At 36.5% G+C, this 12,341-nt stretch overlaps 1 protein-coding gene across 5 annotated transcripts in view; it reads left to right on the top strand.

The window, feature by feature from the left end:
• The window catches only part of SCAF4 (SR-related CTD associated factor 4), a 65,386-nt gene that overhangs the window by 23,954 nt on the left and 29,091 nt on the right, over positions 1-12,341 (top strand). For 2 of the 5 annotated variants that reach the window (XM_081326321.1, XM_081326317.1), the window contains exons 4-12: positions 761-922; positions 2,621-2,756; positions 4,111-4,247; positions 5,179-5,355; positions 6,114-6,214; positions 6,616-6,724; positions 6,860-7,027; positions 8,717-8,796; positions 11,316-11,506. In XM_081326321.1, the coding sequence (XP_081182447.1) occupies positions 761-922; positions 2,621-2,756; positions 4,111-4,247; positions 5,179-5,355; positions 6,114-6,214; positions 6,616-6,724; positions 6,860-7,027; positions 8,717-8,796; positions 11,316-11,506 (1,261 nt within the window). The remainder of the gene's footprint in view (positions 1-760; positions 923-2,620; positions 2,757-4,110; positions 4,248-5,178; positions 5,356-6,113; positions 6,215-6,615; positions 6,725-6,859; positions 7,028-8,716; positions 8,797-11,315; positions 11,507-12,341) is intronic. The other 3 variants (XM_081326318.1, XM_081326320.1, XM_081326319.1) reach the window with 3 other exon arrangements.

Here is a 12,341-nt window from a genome sequence, read left to right as displayed (position 1 = left end):
AAGTAAATGCATGTCCAACAATGGGAACATTCTGCTCACCTCCATCTTTAGGTGTGGTTTTAGTGGGTTTTAATAATATTTTAAGGTCAGTTCCTTTTAATCTTTTAACTATTTCTCACTTGTTTTTATCATTTGTAAGCTACCCAAAGTCACCTTGTAGGGGAAATAGGTGGCATAGAAATTTAATATAAAATAAATAGACCGTATCCATATCAAGGAAAATAATAGAGAAGAGGGCAAAGTATTTGAATAAGAGGTAGAGTGGGAAAATATTTGAAATTAAGCTGAGAAGTTTAAGAGATGGATAACTGGTCATGTGTGACTTTTCTATTTTGTTTAAAATTCCATCACTGATGATCCTGTAGTCTCCAAGTTAGAAACTCAGATACAGAATAATAGCCCATTGTGAAGAACCAGTGATGTTGGTTCTCCAGAAAGTAGGTGCATCAAAGCACCACATTATTCATGGAGAAAAGAGACAGCAGGTAGTGAAAAACAAAAGAGGAAACTATAGTTCTGTGAATGCGAGCCAGGCACTAGAAAGGAGAAAGTACTGGAAAGATAAGAAACATGATCTTGGGCATCAGTCTGAAACCCTTAAATATGCTAGAAGCTCAAGCATAAGAAAGGAATAGTTGTTGGCTAAACCTGAAATTGTTATCCAAGTTATCCAACAGACTGATGAGCATTTAGTAATTAATGTTAGTACGTTCAACTTCAGTTGTGCATTTAGAAATGGTGATATGTTTTCTTTCTTTAGTGTAAGCCTGAATATAAAGTTCCTGGACTGTATGTTATTGACTCCATTGTTCGCCAATCTCGTCATCAATTTGGAACAGACAAGGATGTTTTTGGGCCAAGATTCTGTAAGAATATAACTGCCACATTCCAGTATTTATATCTCTGTCCATCAGAAGATAAGGTATAGTTGTTGGTTTTAGCTTTGTTACAAGTGAAGGTGTTTAATTTTGCTTGAAATTAATTTATAACCTGTACATGAGCATTTGTCTAGGATAGAGACCCAGTGATTGTTAAATAAGACTCTGGTTTTGAATAAGTCCTCTAAGTTGAATATTGCTGGTGATGACCTATAAAGCCCTAAAGCTTAGGGAGCACCTGCTGCCAGCATCAACTTCCCATCGTCTTGTGCGCTTCCACAGGGAGGGCCTCCTCAGGGTCCCGCTGGTCAGGGAGTGCCAGCAGGCGATCCCCAGGGGGAGAGCGTTCTTGGTGGGCGCGCCTGCCCTATGGAATCAACTGCCTGTGGAACTCCGGATCGCCCCCGACCTTTGCTGGTTTTGCCGGGACCTAAAAACCTGGCTATTTGAGTTAGCCGGCCTGGACTGAGGGATTTTAAGGTTTTAAATTTTAAATTTTAAACTCTTTTGGGGCTATTAATTTAATTTTATTTTAATTTGTACATTGCACTGTTTTAATTTGCCCTGTAAACCGCCCTGAGTCCCTCGGGAAAAGGGCGGTATATAAATCTAAATCTAAATCTAAATCTAAATCTAAATCATGTTTATAAATAAATAAATAAATAAATAAATAAATAAATAAATAAATAAATAAATAAATTGCTCTTTGCTTTCAGTTTTGTGAGGCACTTTTTCCTCATTAAGACTGGAAGAACTTTTCAGTGGGATTGCAAAGTGACTTGGGAATTGTAAGGACACATGGAACACAATTATTGGTTACTATAAGCTTAGCTTTGAGCATTTGTTCACAATTGCTATATGAGCAGCTATTTACGTTCTGTATAACCTTTACTCTTTAGATTCGGATTGCTGCATAATCCTGCTTTCTAATGTAGATAGTCCTGGAATTTGAATGTTAATCTATTTGAAATAATACTACCATAAGGCTTGATATGATCGATGATTTAGAACAAGGATTTTTCAGTAGTTCTCAGCCTGTATAATTTAAGTTTTTTTTAAAAAAAATCTGGAACCCTTGATCAAGAGGCAAAATTCCAGTGATAGCATGCCCGAGTGATCATTTGGGTGTGTGTGTGTGTGGATTCCTTCATCTATCATGGAGCTCATGGTTCTGTTGTGCACAATTAAAAAAAATCTGATTTCTAAATGTTCTGCAAAATAGATATTCCCAAATTTAGAATACCACATTCCAAATAAAGCTCTGGGACATGTTGGAGTTTGAGTTGGATTTCATGTGATGTTGTCTCTCTACCTAATTACTATAACTCATGCTTTTAGATACTTTGCCCTCTCCTAATCTTTTTTTCACATGTAAAGACTAAATGATACTTTTCCTTTTCTTTTCTAATGGGAGACTGATATTGTATTGCGATTCAGTACTACTGCTAAGCTTGTAAGCCGCCCTGAGTCTTCGGAGAAGGGCGGGATATAAATGGAATTAAAAACATTAACTTCTTTCTCAGAATAAAAAAAATACTCAGATTGGAATAGCCTACATTTATTGAATAATGGAAAGGAAGTCCCGTGGGTGGATGTGGGTGGTTTTTTATTATTATTATTTCTTTTATATGGTGTTTTTATATCCTTGTAAGTTGCCTTGAGTCGCCACTACTTTCTGAGTAGTGTTTAAAAATATCAAACTGTTTTTTAAAAGTGTACTGACATAATTTCTTGTTGAACAGAGTAAGATAGTTCGTGTCCTCAACTTATGGCAGAAAAATGGTGTGTTTAAAATAGAAATAATTCAGCCACTTCTGGACATGGCAGCAGGAGCTAGCAGTGCAACTTCAGTGACAGAAGATGCTACCAATAATGAAGGTAGGAATAGGATCACCTTGATTAGACCCAAACGATCTCAGCTTCAGTCCTTAATATATTAAAGCAAGATTGAAAAAAAACTGCCTGGAATCCTGGAGAACTCTTATATATAACTTGGGAGAACAGTGGTCTGACTCAATAGAAGGCAGTTTCCTAAGTTTGAATATTGATAGCATTATTTGAAGTCTTATTTTGTTATAATCTGTGTATGATGAACTGAAATAAGGTTGCTGATTAAGTACTCCTTTTTATAAAGGAATGCATATTTTATTCTGATGATGTGAGTGAATATATGAAAGATCGGGAATGCTGAAGAGCATTCTAGTATGCTTGGTGTTTTTCAAGACCTGTCCAGATAGGTTTTTTTATATTCTTTTTCTTTGATTTTTCTTCAGTATTGACAAGGATGAGCAGAGCAACTCTTGAGCGAAAGAGGTACTCTGCACATCCTTATCATTGGTCATATACCTAACAAATATTATTAACTCCTGTGTTCTAAATAAATTTGCCTGAAAATAAATAGAATTAAATTGCCCTAATGGATATGGAAGATATTTTCTTGATGAAAATTATTTTGGTTTAAATAAATATGCCTAGGAGAATTTTATGAAAATGTGGGTGAAGTTGTATTTCACAATAAATGATTCAAGCAGCAATTTTGTGATTTTTTAAAATAACAAACGGGTACTAAATAGAAGGGAAGATATAAAATCCAGTAGTACCAATCATAATAATTGTTTCACCTAACCTAGCTTTTGCTACATTTTTTTAAAAAAACAATCTTGCCACTGCCATCTGCCATGATTACTCTTGTGTTATGATGTAAGCCTTGTACATTGTATGATCTTCAAATAGAATACAGATTGTATTAGGAGAATGCAGAACCTCTTCATGGTTGTGAGACATATATAGAGGACATATTCAATCCAATTTAAAGAATCTTGCTGTAGGAAGTCAAAGCTACTTATCGTACCGTAGAACAGGGGTCTTCAAATTTGGCCCTTTTGTGACTTGTGGACTTGTGCCTGGCTGAGGAATTCTGGGAGTTGAAGTCCACAAGTCATAAAAGGGCCAGGTTTGAAGACCCTTGCTGTAGCATAGACTTGTCAAACTCGTGACATCACGTGACGTCGCACAACCTATCCGGGCTTTTTCCCCATTGCCAGCAATGGGGTGGGCGTGGTTTCCTCGTGATGTGTCCGGCCCATGGGCCGGCAGTTTGACACCCCTGCCATAGAAGATCTAGAATTTAATCACTTCAGAATAACATTGAAGTACAAAGTGGTTTATATATAGGAGCATTTCAAAATCTTAAATTGTATTTAAGATTTATATATTTAAATATATTCCATAGGTTCACCACAACCTGCTACAATTCCATCTGAGCCACCACAGGTTGGTGCTAATTCAGTACCTGCTGTGCCACAACTGCCCAGTTCTGATGCATTTGCTGCTGTTGCTCAGTTATTTCAATCAACACAAGGACAGCAGGTAAGTAAGGGATTTTTTTTAAAAAAAGTACTTCATTAAGAAAATATTATCTAAGGCAAACTATGTCTTCAGTAATACACGTTTAAAACTATCACAGGAACTTGTGAAATACATTGATAAAAAGTAAAATTTGATTTTCCGCTGTAATACATACTATATCAGCATATGAGTAAAAAATGTTCAGTCATGCAGTTTACCTATGCTTGCTCTCTGAGGAGAATATCAAATGTCCTAACACATGTAGGAAACTGTATTTTTCATTTTCCCAACAGCAGTCCATTCCCACTGCCATTGCATTCCTCTAAAAGCAATCATGGTACGTTGCAGTATTTACATGCCAAAATGGTATTGTAGCTGCCTATTCTAATTTTTATGCCATGTTGTAGTCTGCAAGGTAGATGCATAGTCGCAAGAGCAACTATCTTTTTACTACAGTATGTAAAATCCATGGCTAGTGGTAAAAAGTAGTTGAAATGTGGTTCATTTTATTCAGTTATTTTTGACTTAACTGAATATTCATAGATCTCAGAGAGAAATTCAACCAATAAACAATCTAAGAAATAAAATAAGTGACAATATATAGTTCACATTGAAAAAGCCTTAATTCATTTTCAAATAAAAGTGTAGATAAAAAGCCAGGTTTAAATGAAATTGAAATAAAACCAAGGGTAGTACCTGTTGGATCTCCTGAGGACTATATTCCATAATTTTGGGTAGCCAAAGAGCCCCTGTCTGGTTTCTACATAAGAGACAGTTCCCAGTAATGAGAAGCAAAGGAGAACTGTTTTAGGAGATTGTAATTTTCAGGCAGGAGAGAATACTGTACTAGTTCTGTTCACCTTGGGAGTGCTCCAAATTTTAGTGCCTAAACAATGTCTCTAGTGTCCCTATCCTTAAATTATATTAACAAGTTTCAATTTTAATCTGATAGCTCCAACAGATTCTCCAGACTTTTCAGCAGCCTCCTAAACCTCAGTCTCCAGTAATAGATAATAATGTAATGGCTCAGGTTCAAGCTATCACAGCTCAGCTGCAGACCACGACAACACAGCCATCAGAACAAAAGCATGATTTCCAAATACCAGAACAAAAAACATCTTTTGATAAGGTAGTATTTTTCTTCTACTTGAAAAGGAATTACCCAAATATTTTGTTTCAGGAGAAATCCATGTCAAACTGTAGTTTAGTGCTGTGAGAACAAGCCTGAAGGCATCTCCTTGCATTCCCTCCTTTCATATGCATGCAAAAATTCCATCTTCCATTTCTGCCTTTTGGTAAACCATAATGTTGGGATATTTAGGGAGTCTTACAGCTTTTTAGAGTGTCCGGCTATATGTAAAATTGTTGCTCTTTTTGAAACAATAATACAGTCCTGTGGTTCTTTTTTTTTAAAGTGAGTCTTATTGCATTAATTGCATTAATTTCAGGTGTGCATATAGCAGTCATGATGCAGATAAGCAATTGATACTGACTTTAATATTTGAGGTGATACAAGCCATGATTTAGCTCCGATTGGTACTTTATCTGACCTTTGGCCTAGATAACATTGCTGTTCTTAAAATTGTTGAAATGTCTGGAAAAAGTAGAGGAGAGAATCAAAGCTAGTTCTGGCAGGTTTAATGGCTAGGTTAGATTTTAAACAATTAGTAATACTTAATTGGATATCCAATTTCAACTAAGTATTTATTTCAGCTTTGCTCTTCTAATATTAATGGACCATTTTCTAAGATTGAGGAGGCAAGGGGAAAAGACTGCTTCCTTAATTTGGAAAATACTTACAAAAACTTACATCATTGGTAATATGTTTTGTTTATTGTTCTATTATTATAAAAGAAAATGGAATTGGCTCAATGTAATATGTTTCAGAAGCTGTTGGATCGCTTTGACTATGATGATGAACCAGAAGCAGTAGAAGATACAAAAAAAGAAGAGGCCACAACTTCTCCTTCACTCTCTCAACCAACATTGTATGTTTTGTTTTGTTTTGTTTTGACAACCATAATAAGATTTTAACATCAAGGGGATAATATAGAAATCTAAAGTTTATAGGTGATTGCATCACTATTTGGAATTTATTATTAGTGGTTTATACTATATTGTTTTGGTATGTAATTATCTGTTGAAAAATTGTTCAGTCTCAGTTGAATATTTACACTCTTTATATTCTTTTAACTGCAATCTTAATTTTGACCAAAAGAAAATGGCAGATGCAAAAAAGAAAAATGGAAATTATAGTTAAAATGGAGCTGGGAATATGGAGTCAATTGAAAACTGTTCACAAGGGAAGGGAACATTGATGTTGTTTTGAGCCAGCTATACAAAATATTGCATTATTGAAATCCTGTTGAATTTTTTTTTTATACCTTAGTGGATTTCCAGGCGAAGGCTTACAACCACCAGTTTATCCTCAGCTTCCAAATATAGATCAGTTTCAGCAGAGAATGCTGGGAATGCAACCGGATGCAATGCTTCACCAGGTAATGGAAAAATGTCCACTAGACTAATCCTTATTTTTTCAAAATGGAGAGCATTTGCTTTCTGTGAAAAGCTGTTCAGATAATGCTTACCTGTGCATTCTTCTATTGCTTACCTGTGCGTTCTCCTTGTGCAAGGTCCCCCTCCCTCCAAATGGACAGATGCCTAGCTATGGACTTCTGCCTACACCGCAGTTTACTCCTATAGCTCAACAAGTGATACAGTCTTCACCTCAGGTGCAGCAGTCTTTCCAGTCTTCTTTTCCAGCACAAAGTGAATCACATTTACAGAAAGCACATCAACAGGTAAAGAGCTATTCATACCCAATATTTTAGGCTTAATGCTCTATCTTGTTTCAAGAAAATGCTACTGTACTGCTTGCCAAATTCCCTTGTAGCAGGCATGTCAAACCCTTGCGACGTATCGGAACTTTTTCCCCATTGCCGGCAATGGGGTGGGTGCCGTTTCGACGTGATGCATCCGGCCCGCATGCCGGCAGTTTGACATGCCTGCCTTATAGCAAATTTCAATCAGTAATTTTAAATACATGCGTTGATTTTTCATATGAGATTTTTGGTACAAGTTACATATTTTAGATTTTAAAGTTGAGGAATTAAACAGCATTCAGTGTAGTGATTTGGAATTACAGAAGAATGTAAAAAAGAGGATGACCTTCCCTCTGACAATCAAACTGCTTGCACATTCTGAAGATCTAGAATGGGAAGACCAATCCTTTAAATTGGTGTGTGTTTCGATCGTAAATCGATAGATCTTCAATGACATCTGGTTTACTAGTAAGCTTAAGATGGAAGAGAAATAGTAAGCAATTTTGTTCTGGTTATAAAGTACTAAGATTAAAAATCAGAATAAATAAGCGTATCTTACACATTTGTACAACATAGGTTGATAGAAGTGAGAGCAGAAATCTATTTATGCCAATGTTATTTTCAGTGCATTGAATATAAAATTCCATCTTGCACAATTGGCCAGGCAACATGTTTATAACTACAAAGGGGGGGGGGGGGAGAACCAGTTTCAGAAATGAAGCAGACTGTATATTTTTTTCTTTTTCTTTCTTTAGCTTGTTATTGTTTATTGATGTCTTTTGGGTATTTTTTCTTCTTTTTTTTCTTCTGTTTATTTTTTGTATATTTTTTGTAAAACTTGTAAAGTAAAATAAAATAAATTGAAAAATGTGTTACAAAGATCAGGTAAATTAGAAATTATAATTATTTCAGGTGTAATTATACAAATGTGTTCAAACTATACTGTATAAGGACCATCAATGTCAAGCTTTTATTTTATTCAGCTATTAAGAGCAGAGGTCCCCAACATATGGGCTGTGACCCACTACCAGGTTGTGGTCTCTTGACCACCGGGCCGTGTAAGTGGCTGGCCAGTGTGTGTGCATGTGCTCAAGTTCCCTTGCACTGGCGTTAGCCTTGGCGCTATCCTTGGCGTCACTCTTGTGCCGGTGCTAGCCTCGGCGCGACCCTCGCGCCGGTGCTAGCAACTCCATTTATGGAGTGCGCATGCTCATGGCCCTGTTCATGCGTACATGCACGCATCTGCATTTGGGTGTGTGTGCCTGTGCGCGTAAAGGTGTCAGCCCCTCCCTTTCCCACCAGGCCGCCAACCCAGAAAGGTTGATTACCCCTGTATTAAGAGTATTTATGAGAAAATATTTGATGATAACTTTCTAGTAATTATTTAAGTTCATAATCCTATCCAAGGAGCTGAATGGAATTTACTCCCCATGTATTCTATTACTAAAATATTTTTTAATATAAATCATACATAGTTTTTTGACTCTTAACATTTAACTCTTAACAATTACATTTTAGGTTTGGTGTGTCTCTGTGTGTTTGTATATTTAACATAATTAGAGGAACAGACATGAAGACTTCTGTAATTGAAACAGTAGCTCTAGTTTTAAAGTTGATACTGATCAGAAAAGAGCACCACTGATCATAAATGCTTCTTGATTGTTTAAGGAACTGGAAGTGGATCAGCATCCAACTCAGGAAGGAAAAAGACACGAGAACAGAAAGTCAAGATCTAGATCAGCATCAAGGTAGGAGTGCTTTATAATTAACAATATTTTAAATACGTGAATGGACATAGCTGATATACTGCAGACGGCTGGGCTTTTAGTATTTATAACCCAGGTTTAAATGGAAGGGAGAGTAATTTTTAACAATTTGTGGAAACAGTTGTGGAAAGTATGTAGAATGCATAGGACAGCATTAAGCATATAAATCCACAAAATGTATGAGCCTAACAATAAAAAGGAATAGAGGTTGTTACAAGAAATAACCTCTAAAAATTTCATTTTATTGCTTGAAAGTCATCTTTTTTAAAAAAAAGACTAATTCATAAACCAAAAATCTGTTATTGTCAATTAGATATAGATTTCTCTTTCTGAATTCTATCCTTTCCCCAAACAATTTCTGTTATTTTGACAGTTAATTAAAAAGGTATAGCTAAGAAGAACCTAGGTATCCTTAACATACAATAATTGATCTAGAGCAGACATGTCAAACTCGCGATGTCATGTGACATCGCACAACGTATCGGGACAGTTTTGCCATTGCCTGCAATGGGGTGGGAATGGCTTCCAGATGGCACATCCGGCCCGTGGGCCGGGAGTTTGACACCCCTGATCTAGAGTCATACTACTGACCATGATTAAGGCAAAGCCATACCATAAGAGTTTAGTATTCCATCTTTTGAGATATATCTCCAACAGCAAGATTGTAATGAGCATTTTCTGAGCTGTCAACTCACAGGAAATAAAACTTTTTATAGCATAAATTTCATTTTAAAGTAATAGAAAATTACTTTAAGCTTCCATAGGTGTATTAGGACAGGACATTCCAATTACTCACTTTAAAAGTTACATATATAAGTAGAATCAATTTCATAAAGTTTCTTCAACTAAAAAGAGTTACTGGCTTAGGATCCACAGCTAATTTATCCAAAACTCTAGCCACTTAGAGCCTCAAAAAGCAGCAATGATCACTGGATCAGATATAATAAATAATAAGAGTTTAAGATGAATATCTTAACATCTACATAAAGCTGCTGGAAGAGATCATCAGTGGTTCGGGGTACAATATCATTAGTTCATCTCTGCCCAAGGCAGGTTGGGCAGTGTGAAATTTGAAGGATCTGAGTGAAATAAAATAAGCTGAGACTGAATTCAAGAAAGATGGAGAATGGCTGTTGATCCAAAAGCCATTTGAGTCCATGACAATCTCACCATTAATTTTTGATGTGTTAATGATCTCGTAGAAAGAATTGATATTTTGCCTATAGATGTTTTTGGTCCCTATGTTTTTAAACTTAAGATTTATCTACATTTAGCAGGAGATCCTAATTCTTAATTACAAAGGACATTGCCATTGATGTTATTAATGTAGAAAACCCTGAGCAACAAAAAGGCATGCTATATTCATCCATAGTATACACAGAATGCAACCAAAAGTGAGGGGGGGAAAATGATAGAGGTATCTTTGTTTAATTACCACAACTGTGACAAATCTCAGTTGTTGAACGATACAGTGGCATGTGACAGCTTCGTTCACTGATCCTAGTATTTCTGGTTGCAGGCATTAATTGATCTCATAAGTTGTTAAGCAAATGCAGGGAGGTAAAATGCTCCCATGCCTGTGGGCATCATGCAGTTCTGTAGGCACAGAGAGAGACGGGGAAGAGTTTAGCTTTGTGCTTGCTTGGATTTCAGCTTCTGAAACACTTCGTCAGAAAGCTCTTTTAGCCAGCCCCCAGAGATGTCAGGGAGTTGTCTTGGCAGGCGGCAGCAGTTTGCAACTTTCCTTGCAAAGCGGTAAGCAGTCAGAGAAGATTGCAGATGGTGACCACATGAATGTGGGGTGCTTGACAGCCAGTTGTAATTGTGAACAGGTTGACAAGTACTCAGATTGCGATCATATGACTGTGGTTATATTGCATCCTTTGCTTTAACAATTGTTAAACGAGGACTACCAATAGTAATATGAAAAAAATAAAATTGATAAATCCCCTATCAGCTGTGGTCAAGCATTATAGATTTTCTCTGCTACTCTGTACACAAATTAATAAACTAATCATGATTATTAATATTCTTTCCGTTATATGAGCAATACAGAAGAAAAAGGGAAAAAATATAATGAAAGGTTTATTCTTTAATAAATGCCTATTAAAGAAGAGAGTAAAAAACTAAAGTGAGGAAGGGATCAAAAAAACAAAGATAGCTGTTAAAGAGTTTCCAATTTATATGCTTCATTATTTGATAATTTCAGCTCTCTTGAACTCTGATGGAAAATTACCAGCATTCTTGAACAATAATTTTGAGTTATTTGTCCAATATTTTTCTGCATTGATGAATTTCCTTAACAGAACCAGGGAAAAATGAGGTTTTTTAAAATTTCCCTATTCATCTATACACATAGAATGGGCCATTTTTGAAATGTCATTTCTCTTTGGCATATTTAAAGCAAACTCACAGTGAATGACTGAGGTATATTAGTTGTACAAACAGAAAAAATTAGGAGCCAGTGAACCCTCTAGATTATGCATTTCTTTTTATACTAGATCACCTAAGAGAAGAAGATCACGATCTGGTTCTCGAACTCGAAGATCACGCCATCGTCGTTCTCGTTCTCGATCCCGGGACAAGCGACGTCATTCTCCTAGGTCACGGTCCCAGGAAAGACGTGAGAGGGAGAGAGAGAGAGAACGCAGAGTGAAAGGCCTTCCTCCAATCAAACCAGAAACTGTTAGTGGTGAGTATTTTTAAAAATAATTTTATTAAGCATTTTGATTACAAAACAAACTAAACTCTGAAAGGGAGAGAAGGAAAGAGAGAGGGAGGGAGGGAGGGAGAGAGAAAGAGAGAATAAATAAGTACAAAGAAAGATCTAAGAACAGAAAAAAAGATACTTGAAGAAGTGACTTCCAATCTTCAACACATTATAAACAAATTTAGTAACTTTTCACCCTCTATAAGGTTACAAACAAATATATCTTCTTCCCATAACTTGTCCATAAAGGATTATTAGGGCTTTATAGAAATCGTTCCTTTGGTCAAACAAATCAATTTTATATTCCTCCTTTTTTTTTCTAACCATCTTTTAATTTCTTCAAATGTTGGAGGATTTAATCTCTCCCCCAACTTTTCTGCCTCCCATACCAAAGGCTTCTTCAAGGCTTTAGCATCCTCTTTTGTAAATCACATAAATAGTTAACTATCAAGGTCATTCTCATGGTTTATGATTTTTATGTCAATTTTCAAAGCTTTATGTAATTTTTGTATATTCAATAGAAAGCGCTAATCCTGGCCATTCTTTTGGCTTGTCACTTGTGTTTTCACTTTGCTGCCTTCTCTGTCTTGTGATTTACACCTTTTTTTAAAAAAATTATCCAGTATTTCTGATTCTACTGTTGCAGATGGGCCGCGGCAGCTTTCCCAACAAGCGGCGCCGCTGCCCATTCCGAGGTGCGCGCGCACCTCTCCGAACGAGCGGAGGTGCGCGCGCACCTCCCCAAATCTTTGGAGAGGTGCGTGCGCACCTCCGCGCGAACGGGCAGCGGCGCTGCTCTTTGGGAAAGCTGCTGCGG

This window comes from Vipera berus (genome assembly GCF_964194415.1).
Source record: "Vipera berus genome assembly, chromosome: 4".
NCBI lineage: Eukaryota > Metazoa > Chordata > Lepidosauria > Squamata > Viperidae > Vipera > Vipera berus.
The sequence above is the reverse complement of the archived record's forward strand: the minus strand, read 5'-3'. Positions and strand labels throughout refer to the sequence as shown.